Source organism: Emys orbicularis, chromosome 2 (genome assembly GCF_028017835.1).
Source record: "Emys orbicularis isolate rEmyOrb1 chromosome 2, rEmyOrb1.hap1, whole genome shotgun sequence".
NCBI classification, from domain to species: Eukaryota; Metazoa; Chordata; order Testudines; family Emydidae; genus Emys; species Emys orbicularis.
The window spans coordinates 144,058,434-144,077,350 of NC_088684.1; the positions used below are offsets into that span (position 1 = coordinate 144,058,434).

The 18,917-nt window shown below is 63.1% G+C and overlaps 1 protein-coding gene across 1 annotated transcript; it reads left to right on the top strand.

The window, feature by feature from the left end:
• Positions 1-6,349: 6,349 nt before the first annotated feature.
• Positions 6,350-17,208, top strand: LOC135874515 (matrix metalloproteinase-17-like). The gene is made up of 10 exons (XM_065399362.1): positions 6,350-6,535; positions 7,378-7,510; positions 8,288-8,453; positions 12,312-12,595; positions 12,687-12,863; positions 13,288-13,378; positions 14,878-14,960; positions 15,893-16,045; positions 16,382-16,639; positions 16,922-17,208. Exons 1-10 carry the CDS (start codon positions 6,350-6,352, stop codon positions 17,206-17,208), a joined length of 1,818 nt encoding a protein of 605 aa, XP_065255434.1.
• Positions 17,209-18,917: the final 1,709 nt, after the last annotated feature.

The following is an 18,917-nucleotide window of genomic DNA, read 5'->3' on the forward strand; positions in this document are numbered from 1 at the left end:
GAACCTGCCCAGCCAGGCACCCCTCAGCCCAGTGTCTTTCTGACCAACAGCTAGTGGCTCCGCTGCTGGAGACTGCAGCCTCCCCTGGGCCCCCCCACATCCCTCAGCAGCATCCCCAAACCACCCACCAGAGATTTCTGGCCCCAAATCTCCTGCCCTGGGATGAACTCGGGGCTTGGAGCAGCTTTATCCAGCAGCATTATTATTGTGTGTCCTCCGCCCCCACGGTAACCCTAGCCGGGATTTTCAATCTGGCTTTCCTCATCCTAAACTGTCATAACCTTGCCTAATGGCTGTTACTGTTCAGCTCCCTGTCTGCCCACGCTGCCGCCCACCCTGGCCCCGGCCCTGTCGCTCCTCACATACGTCCAGTGCCCCCTCCTCTTCCTGCCGCCCCCTCTTCTCCCTGCCACCCTCTCACGTATCCCTGCTGCCCCATCCTCTCCCTGCCACCCCCCATGTATCCCCGCCGCCCCTCCTCTCCCTGCTGCCCCTCACGTATCCCTGCCACCCTCTCCTCTCCCTGCCGCCCCCTCCACTTCCTGCTGCCCCTCACGTATCCCTGCCGCCCCTCCTCTCCCTGCCACCCCCTCATGTATCCCTGCCACCCCTGCCGCCCCCTCCTCTCCCTGCTGCCCCTCACGTATCCCTGCCACCCTCTCCTCTCCCTGCCACCCCCTCACATATCCCTGCCGCCCCCTCCACTTCCTGCTGCCCCTCATGTATCCCTGCCGCCCCCTCCTCTCCCTGCCACCCCCTCACGTATCCCTGCCACCCTCTCACGTATCCCTGCCGCCCCCTCCTCTCCCTGCTACCCCTCACATATCCCTGCCACCCCTGCTCTCCCTGCCGCCCCCTCTTCTCCCTACCACCCTCTCACGTATCCCTGCTGCCCCATCCTCTCCCTGCCACCCCCCATGTATCCCCGCTGCCTCTCCTCTCCCTGCCACCCCTCACGCATCCCTGCCACCCCTTCATATATCCCTGCCACCCCTCAACTTCCTGCCACCCCCTCACATAGCTCCAGTGCCCCCTGCTCTTCCTGCTGCCATGTCACATATCCCTGCAGCCCCCTCCTCTCCCTGCTGACCCTCACATGTCCCTGGTGCCCCCATACATCTCTCTCCTTGACACCCCTCTGCCTTCCCCTCCCTTGTCTCTCTGCCATACCTGCTGCCTTTGCTCTACCTCCCCTCCACCTCCTGCACTCACACCTGCACCCCGGCCCCTTTCTCTCACCTCTCCCAAGAGGCAATGGGGCCTGCTCCATCCCTTAGGTGCCACCTGCAACCACTCGCTACTGCATGCATGGACGGTTTGAAGCTGGCTCGGCTCCGGACGGCTCACATTGGTAACCTCCGGCAGGAGCAAAGCTCTGCAAGCAGGGTAAACTGAGCGGTGTGACTATGCTATGATATGCATTGCTCTAGCACCTGTGGGGTGGGGGTATCATAACAGGAGGGGGTGTATAGTAACTCGGGGGGCGGGGGGATTGTACCAAGGGGCAGTGGGACCCTGGAGGGATGCACCCCAGAGAAGGGGAAGAGGCGGAGAATGAGAAGCATAGAGCAGAGAAAGAAAAAGAAAGCAAGGGAAAGAAACGCCTGCTGGGAGATACAGCCCAGCAGCTGTTCTGTCCCAGGTCCAGGCTGCCGCCCCCGCAAGCTCCCCCCACCCCGTCCCCTTCTTTGTTCCTGGTGGCCTGGACGTTTCGGATCAGTGCCGGTGCCAGGAGCAGCCTCGGAGCCAGATCGCTGACCTGCTTTTGAATGGGTCACGTGTAGGGATCTTCCATTGGGCCTCCATTAGCTCCCCCCGTGCCTCCTGCCCTGGGGAAAACCCCCCACTGCTCCCCCCTGTGCCCCCTGCCCCAGGGAAAACCCCTCACTGCTTCCCCATGAGCCCCCTGCCCTGGAGGGACCCCCCATTGCTCCCTGGTGGTGGCCTCCTCCCCAGAGGAACCCCCTATCCTGGATGGGGCAGGGAAGAGCCTTTCCCGGTTTCCATGACACTCAGTTGAGGTTGATTTTTTGTTGGGTTGTTTTTTACGGAAATCCCCAGCGAGACACAAGGCCTTCATAGTCCATGTAACCAGGGGAACGACCTCCAGCCCAGCCGGGCAGAAGGCGCCCGGGAGCAGATTAATGGCTGCATTGTTGGCTCCCTTTGTTCCTGCGCGGAAACTGTTGGGACTCCGCTCGACCCCCAGGGCCCAATATAGCAGCCCTGAAGCCTGGGCTTCCTGAGTCATAGGACCCCCGTGCAGCCTCTCGCAGGGTCCCCAAATGTTACAATCGCTGGGGTCCACTCAACAGGGCCAGGAGAGGCACGCCCCGGCGTGTGGGAGAAGCTATAGGGACTGTCCTCATTTCATCTGGGAGCTGGCTAGGGAAGGGGAGGAGGAGGGCAGGGGACCAGGCAGCCTGGCGGTGCCAAGAGCAGAGACAAGGTATTGATCAGTCCTCTCCCAAGGGGGAATCCATTCCCATTAGTGCAAGTAGCTGGGGGCTAGGGAGTTGCCATCACTCACAGCGGGAATGTGCCCCCGATTGCAGAGCAGGGCAGAATCATCCCCATCTCCCCTCAGATCAGGATCTCCCGGCTAGGATGGGTTCACACTTGGCTCTGATCGACACCGGAGCTGCTCTCTGTCCTGGCCAGCCCCAAATCATGAGTCGGGCAGCAAAACAATCCCGGGATTGGCTCAAAATACAGGCAATTTAAAAAAAATAATCACTAAGTGTCAGGGTCTTTCTGTTGGCTGTTGGGTTACGCGCCTGTCGGGGTCAAATGTTCCTCTGCAATCCGGAGATCTAGGAACATCTTTTAAAAAAAGGAAAGCTGAGATTCCTACGTGAACACCTGACTCCAGGAGCTGGGGCTTGAAGAGAGTGAAACTGGCCATCAAATCAAGCACTGCCTCCTAGAGGGACAAGGGGATATTGTAGAGTTTCCCCAGACCTCACTGGGATTCTCCAACCGCAACCTGCCCGGGCAGAGGCGGACAAATGCTTTCCAATCCTCACAGCCGTGTTTCTCCCCATTTCACAGATTTCCAGGCCAGCAGGGACCACTGAGATCGTGCAGTTTGAGCTCCTGCATAACCCAGGCCGGAGACCCTCCCCAGTGACTGCTGCGTCCGACTCACCAACTCTTGGATGAGGTAGAGCGGCTCTTTTAGAAAGAGACCTCCAGTCTTGATACAAGCTCAGGGTCTGCAAGCTCTCTGAATAACGAGGCCAGACTTTCCTGGGGCAGTGCCTCTCCTCACAGCTCAGAATCCTAGCCAGAGAATCCTAGACTCCTGCCAATGGGAAGGGACCCCCAGTGGGACATGGGCCACCCCCCCCTCACCAGCACAGCATTGACTTTGTTGTCTCATAACCCATCCCTGATCGACAAGCTCCAGTCAGAGCCTTGTGTTTCCCCAGGAGGCTAGTTCCACCCCCTCCCTCGGGAACTTGTCCCCTCACCCAAGGTGCAGTCAGAGCTGTTAAGATTTCTTAAGGCTCCAGCTAGATCTTCTCCGCTCTGGCAAAAGCTGGTGTCTCGGGTGAGACTCACTGTCTTGCCAGGACACGGCCCCCACTCCTCCCCAGCAGGGACTCCCCACTGTCACCCCTACAGCCTTCTCCAGGCCTAACCGAGGTCCCAGGGCTGCTGGAGCAATTTGTAGAGTGGGGGTGCGGACAGCCACTGAACCCCACTGTAAACCCTGCCTATGACGGAAACCACTTCAAGCCAGGGGGTGCTGCTGCTGCACCCCCTGCACTCCTAGTTCCGGCACCTACCCCAGGACCCCACCCAGGCCTCCACGGATCACTGCCCTGGGTTTCTGGGGGTTTAGACAGCTGCATCTTCATGTCCTCGCCCTCCTGGCTAATACCCAGATGTACACACAGACATGCACACCTGCACACTCACCATCCTGCACACACCCACATCCACACCTGCGCCCACTCGCACACGATGGCTCCTCGCTCGGTGTCTGCTGAAAGCAGGTGACCCTCCCTGGCTGGCCCCGTTAGTTGTGAAGCGGGTTTGGGTTAGGGCAGCCCCATGGAGAGAAGACGGGGGGAGTGTCCCTTTAAGCCGTTCCCGGACACTCCCTTCCTCCCAGCCGGCCCTCGCCCTCCCCCGTAGCTCCGTCCACCCGCGCTGGCGAGCGGCTGGACAGGCTGGTGCGGGACAGAGAGTCCCGGGATGAGCCTCAGCCCCGGGGAAGGACGCAGGGCTGGGGCAGAGACCGGGCTGGGCTCGGCCCGGGGTGATCCCCGCCGGAGCGGAGCTGAGAAGGGGAAGCCGAGCCCCTGGCAGCAGGGCGCGGACCGGTTCCAAACGCCGCCCGCGGGCGCAGGGCGCTTTGGCGAGGCGCTGGGGGCGCGGCTCCGGGAAAGGCGCATGGGGGGCTTGGCCGGCTCCAGGATAGGGGACGGGTAGCCGCTGCAGAAGGCGAGCGGAACGGGACCCTGCCCACGGGGGCGCCCTGGAGGAGCCCGGCTGCAGCCTCGGGACCAGGTGAGTGAGGGGGGAGGCCACATGCCCAGCCACAGTGGGACCCTCCAACCCCTTCCCCACCCCGACAGAGCGTGCTCTGTCACTGCCTACGACCCGCCCTCCATGGCAGTGACAGAGCAACCCTGCTCCCTATCTCTTGCTGCATGTCTGTACAGCGCCTGGCACAGCCCTGCTCTCAGTCCGGCTTACAACAGGACAGTCTGTCATGAGACGTAGCAATTGAGAGTAAGAAATTAGCCGCAAGCCCCCAGCCTGAGAACCTCCGTGTTAGCTAATGACTACACCCCCACACGTCCTTCCTTCCTTAGATGCAGCTGTGTCTGGGGGGGAGCCTCACAGCCCTTTCCCCATGCACAGCAACGGGGGAGGGCGGGGGGTTCAGAACTTCAGTTTTGGAAGCCGGCTTCTCCTGCAGCACCAGGAAGTGGGGGTGCCAGAACAAGGGGTGTGGCTGTGCCCCCTGGCTGGAAGTGGTTTCCATGGTATACAGAGTTCACAGTTTGGATCAATGGCTCTCAGCACCCCCACTCTACAAATTGTTCCAGCCCCCCTGCCCCACTCCCAGGCTGAAGGGCCTTCCCCACCCCCTGCAGTGCAGCACCCCCCCCCTCATTGTGTGAGGGCACTGGGGCCAGCGCTGTCTCAGAGGGGAGAGCACCCCCGCTATGTATTATTCCTAATGAGTCACCCGTGCCCCCTAGCCCAGCACTGTGGCAGTGGGGTCAGCGCCAACTCAGAGGGCAGAGTGCCCACTACTGAGTCACCCACCCTGCTCCCTGGGAGTGGGGGACCAGCTTCCATTCCTGGACCAACACAGCCCAGCCCTGCTGCATCTGGGATGCCCGGCACATCCCTCGGCCCATGCTGCAGCATGGTGGGGTGAGGTATGCCAGGAGCCGGGCATGCAGGCCTGGGGGGCGGGAATGCAGGAATTGGGGCTGTCCCGGGATGACAAGCCGGCTTCCTGCCCAGTTACAAGCTTGGGGTTTCTTTCCTGTCAAAAGGGGGTAGAAAGTAAGGCCAGTTGTGGAGGTCTTCCAGCCTTGGAGGGGGGTGTCCCCAGCTCATGGAAAGTGTCCTGGAGTTTGCAGAGGTGGGTGGCAGCGGAGGGGTGGTGGGGGGTGTCTGGTGGAATGCGGCACCTGTTCTAGTTACACCCCATTTCCCCTCACTCCAAGCAGGCAAGCACCAAGCTGGGGACGCTGGAGGTGGGGTGTCCCGTGTGCTGGGCTGTGGAGTCTCCCACGCCCTGCTGCAGTGGCAGCTGCCCCCGTGGGCTGGTGTCACGTACCTGGCATCTCCCAGGCCTGGCTATCGATGTGCAGCCTGGCCCCGGACTAGCAATTCTACCTGTACCAGCTCACTAGCCCCCCACTGGGCTGCTGCTGGTGCCACTCACTGGCACGGTGCCTGGCTGCTTGGGGGTGCTCTCGGTTTGGGGTCCCAGTGCCCTGCTGCTTCCACGTGCTCGTCGGGTCTGAGCAAATCCCACATGGAGCCGGTCCTGACCCCTGCGTTCCCCAGGGCTGGCTCTGCTGCCCACTCAATCTCACATCACTGGAGCTCAGGCATGGTCCCTGGACACTCCCCAGCTGAGCAGGGCTCTCAGCTGGGTCTATCGGTGCCATCTCCGACGCAGGAAGCCAGGCTGTAGCTGCAGAGATGTTGGTGTCCCGGATCCCGATGCCCACGCCGAGGCTCCAGGCAGCAGGGATTCCAGCTCCCCGGCCCAGACTTGGCAGATAAAGCTACCAAGATTGGGAGCTTCGAGAAGCCCCCATCGCAGATCAGGGCTCTCCGCCCTGCAGACCAGGCCCGGTGCGGGAGGCGCATGGAGGCTGGAGAAGTGCCTCTGCCCGGCAAACACCCCATGGAGCAGCAGCGCCGCCCGGAGCTCCGTCGAGAGACGACGACACCCCCCATCTTGGCACAGGCGGTACTGATGCTCTCGCTGCTAGCGCTGCCCACCAGTGCCCGTCCTGTGCCCACCCCGGCGGATGAGAGCGGGGAGGTTGTGGTGAGTCCCACATAGCCATGCGTATGGGGCTGGGGGGGCCTAATCTGTCCTCTTGATAACGTTCACTTGCCCTCTGCTTCCTCCCCCCTTCCCCAACCTCCAGTTACCCGAGCGGCTGGGGAGGAAAGGGGTGTGGAGGCCAGGATCTCTCACAGCACTCCCACCCCGCCCCCACAGTTCTGCTGGTGCCCCTCAGTCCCGACTTGCAGCCCCCTGTTGTCCCAGCCCTGGGCACATCACTTCGGTGTGGACGTGACGTGTGGACAAATGGGCATTTCTGTCTGTGACGCAACAGGGAGCGGGGCGGATTTGACCTGGGAATGTTACAGGGGAGTTACATTGGGGATGGGGGGCTTCCCTTGAAGGAAGATCCCTGAGCTGTAACCTGAGCCAGGAGGGGGGTTGGGAGAAGTGACACCTTCTGGCTGGGAGACTGAACAAAGGAGAGGAGGAGCAGGGGGGTGGGGGAGAGCTGCTGGAGGAGTTTTTAGTTTCAGTTTGGTGCTGGGTGGTGGAACGCAGGGAACCCCGAGGCTGGGGTGTAAGCTCCCTGCCCCCCAGATGGCTGAGAGTCACGGTGAATCCCAGGAAGAGGGGTGCAGGGCCCTGACTCCCCCACACTCTGTGACACTGTCTCGAGTCGAGATTCGAACCCGGGCTGGGAAGGGGGTGGGGCCTTTGCTCTCCTGGAGAGTTGGTCACTGAGGGGAGAAGTTTCTGGGATGCCCAGCTCGGCTGGTCTGTGTCTCAGGTGGGGCACCAGAGCCAGCGGCTCCGGGAAGCCGAGCGGGCTGGGTGCTTGTGACGGTATCACTCTCCCGTGTGTGTGCGCCCCTTGCCAGGCCTGGCTGACGCAGTATGGCTACCTCCCCCCCGCCAATCCCGTCACCGGCCAGCTCCAGACCTGGGAAGCGGTGACCAACGCCATCCGTGTGATGCAGCGCTTCGCGGGCATCCCTGAGACTGGGATCCCAGGTATGCAGAGCCTGCACCTGCCTGCAACCCCCAGTCCCTCCATCGTCCCCGCCTGCAGCCCCCAGCCCCTCTGTCATCCCTTCCTGCAGCCCTGTGACAACCTGCAGTGCTCCAGGCCAGCCTGCAGCCCCAGCCCAACCATCACCCACACTACACCCTGCCGGCAGCACCTCGACCCCACATTGTCCCTCTACGGGCTCCTCTCCTGGTTATCTCAAATCTCCACCACCCCTCCTGCGTCTGCCAACCTGCTCCCGTCTGCATGGCAACCCCTCTGCATCAGACCATCCCTGCCCCCAGCGGCTACCCGCCCTGCTCTGCTAAGGGAACCCCCGAATTCCATCTGTCTGGTCCAGGATCCACCTCTCAGCGGGGAGACTCTGGCTCCTTTAACCCTCCCCTGCCACGCTGCCCTGTCGGCCCAGATGCCGTCCATGGGCCCCCTGGATAGGATTCATTGCTGGGGCCCCTGCCTGGATGTTGAGGGAAAGCAGGCTCAGCAGGGCCCTTGTGACCCAGCTCATGAGCCAGCCAGTGCCCCCCTTCACACCAGCCCAGGGCTCTGCCATAGCTACAGGATGCTCCTTCAGAGGCACTGGGGGTCCAGGTGGGTGCAGAGTGGGCTCTCCCCTAAGGCTGTTCTCCAAGAGGCAGTCTGCCTGCAGGGCTCGCTTCACCCCCAGCTGAGAACTGCCAGCTCGCTGCACTGCTGTGTCCCAGGCGGCGCTCTGACCTGCCGGCCGGTGACGCACCTGTGTTTCCCTCCGCATTGCCCAGACGATGCCACGCTGGCGCTGATCCAGATGCCGCGCTGCTCGCTGCCTGATGTGCTCCCGGAAAAGCTGCCCAAGAGGAAGAATGGGAGGCTGTGGCGGAAGAGGAGGAAAAGTCGGGGCAGGCGGAGCGTAGGCCTGGCTTGGACCAAGAGGAACATCTCCTGGAAGTAGGTACCAACCCGCTCTGGCGGTCGTCAGATCCCTGCTCCCCAACTGGCCTGGGACGTGAGGCCAACACAGCCCCGTCAGGGCACCTTGGAGCAAACCTCATGGCTAGGCACCCAGGGCATTCCAGTGCCACTGCGTCTCATGGGGTGTAACTCATCCAGGCTGCTCAGAGACACGCTCAGCAAAGTGTGTTAATCGGGGATTGGCTAAATAAACCCCTCCCGCTCTCCTAGCCCTAATCCAGTGCTGTCCAAACTCTCACACTCCGGTAATGAAATTAACAAGGGTTCCAAAAGGCTGAGCTACTGAACGGGGTTTTTAAACCTGCCTCTAACACAAGACACACACCCGGACACCCCACACCTGGAGGAAAAGTGGACAGTTAGGCAGTAACAGATACCCAAATAGCAGTGGCTAGAGAATGGGGAAGGGAGCATGGACAAAATGTGTATAAAGCAGCCGGGCCGAGTTGTGTTCTTGGGAGTTAAAGGAAATTGGCTAATCAATCCGCTGCATTCGCTAGCAATTAGTGTGGGGGAAGTTGGGAAGGGGGGGGGGGGGGAAGGTACAAGCCAGCTGGAACAAAGCAAACCTGGGGGCCGAGTCCTCTGAAAGAGGCAGAAACATCATCTGGCAGGTACAGAGGCCGTCAGCTCTTGGGTGCAGGGGCTGCCTTGGCTTTTAGTTTTGTCCCTGGCATGGGGGAGGGAGGGGTCTGGTTCATGACCAGGGCTCCCAGGCGCTGCCACTCGACAGATAACGATATCATGGCTGGTTAAAACCCATTGCTGCCCTGTGCAAAATAATGACCCACACGTCAAGAGGAAAACCCTGCTAGCTCTGAGCCCGGTAAGCAGCAGAGCATCGGTGTCTGAGCACTGAGGGCACATACCAGAGAACAACCAGGTTTGTCTGCAGAACCCTGCCACAGCTCCGCTCCCTCTGAGGGACAGGCAGCGCAAGGCCCTGGGCCTGCAGCAGTCTGCATGGGGTGGACCCTGGGCCTCTGCAGAACCCCGTTTGGAGCAGGGCTACACATGGAGAGGGAGGTGAGGGCATGAGCCAGGGACTTCGGCATCCTGGGCTCAATTCCCTGCTCTGCCACAGACTCTCTGCGAGACCTTGGGCTGGTCGCTTTGCCGCTCTGTGCCTCAGTTTCCCATCTGCACAGTGGAGGTAACAGCCCTAGGGGTGTTGTGAGGCTAAATCCATTGACAGAAGTGAATCGCTCACAGGCTGCGGTGATGGGGGCTGTCACGGACTCCCAGGTCGTGCCCACTCTTGGCCCCAAACGGTCCCTGGGGGGAACTCGCTTCAGTGAGACAGCCCTTCTTGGGGGTCCACTCTTTCCCGGGGGTTAAGCACCTCTGCCTCCTGGAACCGCACCTCTTGCCTGTCTCTTGCCGTGGGCCCCCTGAGGGAGTCCACTCACTCTGGACCACCGGGGCCTCCACTCCCAGAGGGAATAATGCCCCCCTGTTCTCTAGACCGGAGCGACTCTCAGCCAGCGTAAAACAGGAGGGTTTATTGAGCGTCTGAACACAGCACAGGAAACTCTCAGGGCCTCAGGCCTGGCCTCCCTCAGCACAGCACATCCAAGTCTCCCTGCATCCAGGTGGGCTCTGCCTGCTTTCTCTCCCCAGTCCAGAGACCCCCGTTTTCCACCTGGGCATCCGATATCCCCTGCCCCCAAGCCCTGCCTCTGTCCTTTGTCTTGTGTCCAGGTAAACAGGGCTGCCTCTTCTCTCATCCGTCCTCTGTCCCGCTCTGGCTGGAACCGGCTGGTCAGGTCACTGGGGTCCTCTCTCCCCAGCCCATTGTCCTCCCACTGGCCAGAACCGGCTGTCATGGCCGAGCTGGGACACCAGGTCACCAGTCGCTGGGGTCTCCATTCTCCAGACCATTGGCCGGGGTCCCAAGTTCTGTCGCTGGTCCTCTATACCAACAAACTCCCTCTCCCCTCACCTCGTTAAACCAGTAACACCCAGGGAAACTGAGTCCCACCCCCTCTGCACACAGACCATTGAAACAAACAAGAAAATCCCCCACTTCGTCATAGGGGCCACAGAAGTACCATGGCCAGACGGCTGCGTAGGGAGTTGGCACCAGATTTTCCAAACTCCTTGGTGCCCAGGAGCCCCCATTATTGGGGGTGTGTGACGGAGCAGGGCAGATTTGACCTGGGAATGTTGCAGGGGAGTTACATTGGGGATGGGAAGGAAGCTACCTGAGCTGTAACCTGAGCCAGGGGGGGTTTGGGAGAAGTGACACCTTCTGCCCGGGAGACTGAACAAAGGAGAGGAGGAACAGAGGGGAGGGGGGAGAGAGCTGCTGGAGGAGTTTTTAGTTTCAGTTTGGACTGGGTGGTGCAACGCAGGGAACCCCAAGCTGGGGTCTAATCTCCCTAAACCCCCCAGAAGGACTTGATTGAGGGGTTCTGGTTGTACCTACACGCTCTGCTTGGGACTGTGTTCCTGTCATCTAATAAACCTTCTGTTTTACGGGCTGGCTGAGAGTCACTGTGAATCTCAGGAAGAGGGGTGCAGGGCCCTGACTCCCCCACACTCCGTGACAGGGTGAGGGGGGGATTTTCCATTGTCCTGAATGGGAGCTGTGGGGTGTGAGCTCCTTTGAAGACATGGCTGCATGGGAGGTGGCAGAACTGCGGGTGCATCGGATACCTGTGCCGCCTTGCCCAGGGGCAGCGCTTGCTGGATTTGCTGTGCAGGCCATAAGGGGACCTGGGGTCGCAGGTCCCTGGGTGGCAGTCCTCTCAGATCGTGTGAGCAAAGCAGGGCCGGGCTGGGGTCAGCACTCGGAGGGGAACCCTGGCCCTGGCAGGTGCAGTAGGGCAGGGTCTTCCCCTGGAATAATGTCAGAGTGTAACACTAGGGGGTGCTGACCTGCCACTGCCGGGGTGACCAGGTTGGTCACCAGCGATCCCATGGGGATGCTGGCACCAGGCTGATCAAGCAGTGACAGCAGAACCCGGAGGTTGCAGGTGATGCTGAAGTGGGAACTGGGGGTTGGCGTTAGCTGGGGGAGCCGGGAGACAATGCAAAGGGTCTCGGAGAGGTTAGACACGCAGGCAGGAGCTGACAACCAGCATAGTATCGCATGGAGACGTGCAGACAGGCCTGCCCAGCAGTGCCCGTAGACGCTCTGATTGGAAAACCAAGGGCTTTGATCCGCAAGAATCCACGCTGGTTTCCCCACGTGCCCCCTCGCTCTAGCCCTGGGGTTTCCCTATTAAATACCAAAGACCCGAATGGACCCAGGAAAATGGAGACCGTGACACACGGGCCGTCGCTCATATTAGGGGTTAGCTCGACCCCGGTGCAGCCGCCCCCGTGACAGCTCCTCCCTCCCCCAAGAGTCAGTCCGGGGGCCTCCAAGCTCTCGCCACCTCGCTCGCTGGGATTGTTGCTGCAGGAAGCAGAGGCACCTGCTGGGGTGTGCTCTCGCCCCATGCCCGAGCAATGGGGCACCAACAGAGCTGTGGCAGGGAGCCCAGGACTGGGCTAGCAGGGGCTGTGGGTCGGGAGTGGGGGGCACTGGCAGAGCTGGGGGGGTGGGGAGCCCAGGGCTGGGCTGGCAGGGGCTGTGGGTCGGGATTGAGGGGCACTAGCAGAGCTGGGGGGAGCCCAGGGCTGGGCTGGCAGGGGCTGTGGGTCGGGATTGAGGGGCACTTGCAGAGCTGGGGGTGGGGAGCCCAGGACTGGGCTGGCAGGGGCTGTGGGTGAGAGTGAGGGGCACAGATTGCTCACCCCCCAGCCGGTTCGTGGCTGTGCCTGTTTCCTGACCGTGGGCCTGGCTCCGGTCCCCGCGGGCCCCTCTCTTGACGCTCCGCCTGGCAGGGTGAAGACGTACCCGCGGGAGGCGCAGCTCAGCCGGGAGACCATCCGTGCGCTCACGCACTACGCGCTGAAGGTGTGGAGTGAGGCCGCCCCGCTCACCTTCCACGAGGTGGGCGGGCCCAGCGCCGATATCTCGGTGGAGTTCCTGCGCCTGGACCACCAGGACGGCTACCCCTTCGACGGGCCGGGGGGCATGGTGGCCCACGCCTTCTTCCCCGGGGACCCCCAGCACGCCGGCCATGTGCACTTCGACAGCGACGAGGACTGGACCTTCCGCTCGCCAGGTGGGCCCTGGGACAGGGAGGGAGCGCCCCGTCCGGGCCCGCCTCTCCCCTCACTAATGCCAGGCTCCTCACTCCCCTGTTCCCCTTGCAGACGACTACGGGACAGATCTCTTTGCTGTGGCCGTGCACGAGTTTGGTCACAGCCTGGGCCTGGCGCACTCGCCCTCCAAGCACTCCATCATGCGCCCGTATTACCAGGGCCCGGTGGGCGACCCGCTGCAGTACCAGCTGCAGGCTGATGACCACATGGACATCCAGAGGCTCTACGGTATGTCCCGGCGGGGCGGGACTGGGGTGGGAGCCCTCTCTGCCTAGCTCTAATGCCAGGCTGTGTCTCCGGGACGGTCTCCAAGCCAGAGCCCGGATTCTGTGCCCAGCTGTTGCAAACAGGCCTCTGAAAGAGGACTAGCACCGGTGGGGTGGCCAATCCGGCAAGTCTGTGTCCCATGCACCGAGCTAGCGCTGGATGAGCTGAACTTGGAGCTCGTTTTTGGGGTGCACTGCCATCTCATGGGAGAGCAGAGCTGGGACCATCCCCAGTGTGGATAAAGCAGCTGTCGGGGTGGGGCTGTTGCCCAGAGAGGCTGCGCTGACCTGCAGCTCGTTGTATGGGGCTGAGAGCTGGCTTGCTTCAGGATGTGGCGGCTGGACTGTGGGGAGGCTGATGGCCACATGCTCTCACCCGCATCCAGGGAGCCGTGTTCTGCATTCCACAGAGAAGCCAGAGGCATCGTCGCTGCTCCCGGACCCGCCGTCGCTGCCCCGCGACTTCCCTGCCTTGAGGTGAGCCGAGACCATCCCTTTTCCCTCCCCACCCTGCACTCAGACCCCCTCACGTGGGTGTGGGCCTGGCCTGGCTGGGATCCCCAGGGGTCAGCTAGCAGCTCCCACTGTCCCCAGCGGGTTCCATGGTGTATCCAGTTCATTCAGAACCGGGGAACCCCTGGTTCTAGGCCTGTGCGCTGAACGGCCCCTGGCCGAATCCAGAGTCAGGTGAATGGGCAGCACGCTGGCAAATGTAAGTCAGTGTCGGCACGTGCCACTGACACCTAGCAGGGTCCTGGGTTAACAGCATCCTCTCGGGAAAGGGACCTGGGCACCCATCTCAGAGGGGTCAGGAAAACGATCCAGGGCTGGAGATGTTCTCCTCTGAAGTGGGATTGAAACGACGGGGGAGGTCTCCCATAGAAAGAGACGAGTAAGAGAGGGCAGGATAAATGTACCTAAAATCACAGCTGGTTTAGAGGAGGAGGAGCGAGGGCGTCCGCTCTCATGGAGCAGGGGTGGCCAACCTGGGGCTCCGGAGCCACATGCGGCTCTTCAGACGTTAATATGCGGCTCCTTGTCTAGGCACTGACTCCTGGGCTGGAGCTACAGATGCCAACTTTCCAATGTGCTGGGGGTGCTCACTGCTCAACCCCTGGCTCTGCCACAGGCCCTGCCCCCACTCCACCCCTTCCCACCCCCTCCCTGAGCCTGCCGTGCCCTCATTCCTCTCACCCCCACTCCAAGCCTCCTGCATGCCAGGAAACAGCTGATTGGGAGGTGTAGGGAGGGAACGGGAGGCACTGATCAGCGGGGCTGCCGGTGGGCGTGAGGCGCTGGGAGGGGGGAGTGATGGGGGGGCTGCTGACGTATTACTGTGGCTCTTTGGCAACGTACATTGGTAAATTCTGGCTCCTTCTCGGGCTCAGGTTGGCCACCCCTGCCAAAGAGCAGGGGGACGTTCAGTGGAGTTGAAAGGTGGGAATTCAGCACTGCTACAGGGGAAAACACTTTCACACAGTGTGATGAGCCTGTGGAACTCATTGCCACAAGATGTCAGTGAGGCCAAGACTCAGCCGGAATCCAGCAGGAGCTGGGTGTTTCTGTGGATAAACTGGACTCTCCAGAGTTATCACAGTTAAGGATGATAACATTTTTGGAAGGCCTCATAAACCTGCCCATCTCTAACTACTGGAGACCTAAAGTGGGGGACAGATTGTCCCCCACCTGCGACTGCAGGATTCCTACACCTCAGGATACTGGGCTAGATGGACCTCGGGTCTGACTCTGTCTGGCAAACCTAGGCCCCTGTGGGGTTTGCAGCCGTGCTGTCAGGTGGGAGTAGGGCTAGCGAGGTGTGGGGCCCCATGGGGCGACCCGATGCAGGTACAGCCTCAGCCCCAGCCTCTCTGCCAGGCTGGGGGTATTTCCATGGCTCTGCCTGCCCCCGGGCCCCGTGGGAGGGCAGGAGGGGAGCCGACCGCGTGCTGCTGACACGCTCCCCGCTGCCGTGGCAGGTCGGAGAAGGAGTTCCCGGATCGCTGCTCCTCCAGCATTGACGCCGTCGCCCAGATCCGCGGGGAAATCTTCTTTTTCAAAGGTCTGTCCCTACGCGTGGGGGGTCGGCCCATTGCACTCCGTGTGGAACCGGCCGTCTCCCTCTGCCCCACGGGGGATGGGGGGAACAAGCTGGTATTATGATGTAGTGGGGTGACCCCGGCGCCTGTGGGACCAGCTGCCTCTTCGCCCTGTGGCGAAGGGGGCAGCTCCCCAGGCGAAAGCCGAGGGCTGGGCCTGTGGGGGCACAACCTCCAGCAGGGGGTACGCTCCAAGGCCGGGGGGCGGCGCTGCCTGGGGTGGGATGTGGATGGGGTGCAGTGGGGAGGGCATCCCGGCGACTGTGGGAAGAGACAGGGTGGAGGTTCCCCTGTGTCCCTGCCCTCCCCCCTCCCCGCCCATGCTGCCAGACCCGCCCCTTCCCTCCCTGTTCTCTCGGGGGGCCCCAGCCCTTGCCCCATGGGGCCCCCGGCCAGGCTGCTGTGCCAATAGCCCCATACGCCTGGCAGCCCTGTGCCGCCTCCATGCCCCAGGCCTTCCCCAGCTCCCAGCTGTAGGCAGGAAAAGGCCCCTTGTCCCTCAGCTCCAGAGGGCGGCCACACCACCTCCTCGTGCCCCTGGCTTGGGAGAGGCTTTTCCCAAGGGGCAAGGGGCTGGCAGGGGGGCAGGGGGCTGAGTCTGTCCCTGGCTGAGGGGCGCTGCTCAGCCACCCCAGCAGCTGCCCCCACGCAACACTCGCGCTCGAGGTTGCGCCAGATTCGACTCTGGGCGCTGGCCATGCCTGGCCAAACCATGCCCAGCCCGGGGCCCATCTCTCCCCTGGGCCCCTCAGCGCTGCATGGCCGGGGGCTTTCCTTGAATGGGGGGCCCCAGCTGTGGCATCCACTCTCCCGGGACTGATGCTGCTGAGCACAGGGGGCAGCCGCTAACCTTCTGTCTCCCCCCCCCCCCCCCCCCCCCCCCCCCCCGAGCCAGGTCAGTACTTCTGGCGTCTGACCCACGGCCGGCACCTCACCTCCCTGCGCCCCGCCCTGAGCGCGGCTTTCTGGCGCGGTCTGCCCCGCAGCCTGGGCAAAGTGGACGCCGTTTACGAGAGGCACACGGACCATCGGATCCTCTTCTTCAGCGGTGAGCGCCGGGGGCACAGGGCAGCAAGAGCGACGGGCACCGCAGGGCGAGCCGGGGCATGGCGAGGAGCCGTCCTGCGCCCTGGGGTGGAACGCACCCTCATGCCGCCCTTGCAGGCTCAGCCACCCCCTGGCAGCCCACGCCAGGCACCCTTGGGTGGGGCTGCAGGACCACCACAAACGATCCCCCTGCATCTCATCTTCTCCTGGTTCAGAGCTGAGTGGAGAGGCCTCTGTAGGGGAATGGGGCGGGTCCCCCAGCTGTCTCCTGTGCCCCAGCTGCTCCCTTCAGCGCCAGGTTGCTTGGCACCCACTCACCGCCCCCCCTCTCCCTCAGGGCCCCTCTACTGGGTGTTTAAGGACAACGGTGTGGAGGAGGGGTTCCCGCGCCCCGTCACGGACTTCGGCCTGCCCCAGGGGGGAGTGGACGCCGCCTTCTCGCGACCTCACGACCGGAAAACCTACTTCTTCAAGGGCGGGCTGCAGTGGTCCTACGACGAGGCCACGGGGCGCATGGACGAGGGGTCCCCCACCCACACTGCGCTCGGGGGGCAGCTCCCCACCCCCGTGGATGACATGCTGAGCGGGAGTGATGGTGAGTTGCCCCCCTCGCTCCGGCCCCCTGCCTCGTGGTGATTCAGCCCCTCAGTTCCTGTGGGTGAAAGGGGACCCCACCTGTGTCCCATGGCGACTCCCCAACCTGTCGCTCTGCCCCCCCAAGTAAAGGGTTACCCCCTGTGCCCTATGGAGACTCCCTGCTCTGTGTCTCCACCCCCCACCAGTTCCCGCGTGTTAAAGGGGACCCCTTGTGCCCTCTCCCCCAGCCTTTAGCCACTCGCAGAGCCCTGACACGCTCGTGATGTCTGTCTCCCTGCAGGAGAGGTCTACGCCTTCAAGGGCCGGCAGTATTGGAAGCTGGAGCGGCACAGCCTCAAGCTGGAGACGGGTTACCCTCGCTCCATTGCCAGGGACTGGCTGGACTGCACCGGGGAGCTCTACCCGCCACCGAGCGCCCCCACCAGCCCCCCCACGGGAGCCAAGCTGCAGCCGGACTGGCGAGGCCCCCCGCTGGAGGTGGAGCGCTGCGTGTGCCTCAGCTCGGCCCCCCGCGCCACGCTCGGCTGGACGCTGGCAGTGCTGCTGCTGCTGCGGGGGCTTGGCTAGGCTGCCAGCTGGGGCCGCCCACGCCCTGCAGACTAGCCCTGGGGGCAGCAGGCCAGGCCAGGGTGCTGATGGGGGACCCCTCGTCCCCAAAGGGTCGGCCCTGCAGGCTGGGTTCGGGTGCAGGGAATCTGCAGGGGTTTGAGGCCTGGGCAGCGCGAATACCCGCGAGTCAGGGCGTTCCCTGGGGTGGCCCGCGGCGCTCTGTCTGCGGGCAGCGGCATGGGACGGGTCCCCGGGTGAGCGGCCGGGCGGGCTTGGCCAGCCTGTCCTGTGCTTGCTAACCGCCCGCCGGGGCAGAGCTGGGGCAGGAGCACAGACCCCCTCTGCTCGCTCGGGGAAAGGGACAAGCACTAACGGCCTTCAGCCTCTCGTGGCTGGGTGGGAGGGTGCTGTGTCCTGCAGGTGTCAGCCGCACCCAGTGCAGGGGGCCGGGTGACGGGCCCTCCGTGATCCACTCACTATGATGCCAGCTCCTGCCGCGGGGCACCAGCTCTCCGTCGCCCTGACTTCCCCCTTCATTACCCCAGCTCTCTGTCCCCTCAACTTCTGTGTCCCCATCTCCCTGCCCCCCCCACTCTCTGACCATCGCCCCAGCTCCCCCCCGCCAGCCCCCCTTGCCTCAGGTCCCCTCAGCGCTGACCTGGGGGCAGGAATGGAGAGGAGGGGCGGATGCTCCACTCCAGCTTAGCTTGCAGACCAGGAAGCTAAATTATACACCAGGTGCCCTGGGGCCTGTGGCCTGGGCCAGCCCCACGCCCTGCCAGCTCCCAGCCGGCCTCTGTGCTCTGGTGGTGGCACTCAGCGCCCAGGGGCCGTGTCCCCCCGGCAGCGAGAGAAAGTCCCTGCCCCATGAGCACTGCTAGCCCCCTCCTCCCTTCCCTCCCGCTTCCTCCGGGGCCTTCTCCGAGTCCCATGAAACCGCTGGCCCCACTGCAGCGCTGGGCAAACAGCCCCAATGTGCCCAAAATGACCCAGGAGCCCCGAGCAGCCGCTGCCGCCCGCCCCTGGGATGGGACCCGGCCCTTTGCCCTCCTGCCCAGAGGGGACTTCCTCCCCCTGGCCCTCCCATGGGGTGGCAGGTCGAAGGGGCCCTGGGGACTGTATCTGCTCAGTGCTTCTCTTGCCCAGCCCGAGCCCTGCTGGGCCAGTGCATTCGCACGCCCGTCCACGTCCCCAGGGCTGCCCTCCGGCCTGGGGGCAGAGGTGAAGCCAGCCACAGCCGTGTGAGGCCCAGAGTGGGAGCAGCCTCGAGCCAGCACTTCTGTTAGAACCAGGCCAACCAATCGCTTGTGGTGCCCGTGCCCCAGGCTATGAGTCCCTGGCCCCATAGCAAGGCTCCCCCCTTTGAAGCATCTGGTGCTGGCCCTGTTCAGAGACAGGCCCCCAGGCTGCAAGGGGCAGCTCTAGAGCAGAGAGCCCTATGGCCTCCGGTCGCTGGCTCCAGCCCCGGGCAGCCTCCCACAGTAACAGACTGTAGCTGGACTCTGTTAAACCCTGCCCCACCTCCCACGTGAGCTCCCCAGAGCCTGGCCCCTCTCTCCATCCCCTGCCTTAGCCTGGATCTGCTGAGCGGCCGTGGCCTCCCACAGTCCCCCCCTCGCAGGATCTCTCCGGCATGGGGCGGCCAAACACTGCTCAGCCTCTGCCCAGCCGGGAGATGCTACGTTAGCTCCTGGGCTCCTTCAGCGTCAGTGCCTGGGAGCCGCCCC

What these genes read in the sequence shown, in the direction of transcription:
- LOC135874515 (XM_065399362.1), top strand. Translation starts at nt 6,350, where the DNA reads ATGGAGGCTGGAGAAGTGCCTCTGCCCGGCAAACACCCCATGGAGCAG. An exon ending in ATGAGAGCGGGGAGGTTGTG is followed by an intron (nt 6,536 to 7,377) that starts GTGAGTCCCACA and finishes GCCCCTTGCCAG; the next exon opens with GCCTGGCTGACGCAGTATGG. An exon ending in GGACATCCAGAGGCTCTACG is followed by an intron (nt 12,864 to 13,287) that starts GTATGTCCCGGC and finishes ACCCGCATCCAG; the next exon opens with GGAGCCGTGTTCTGCATTCC.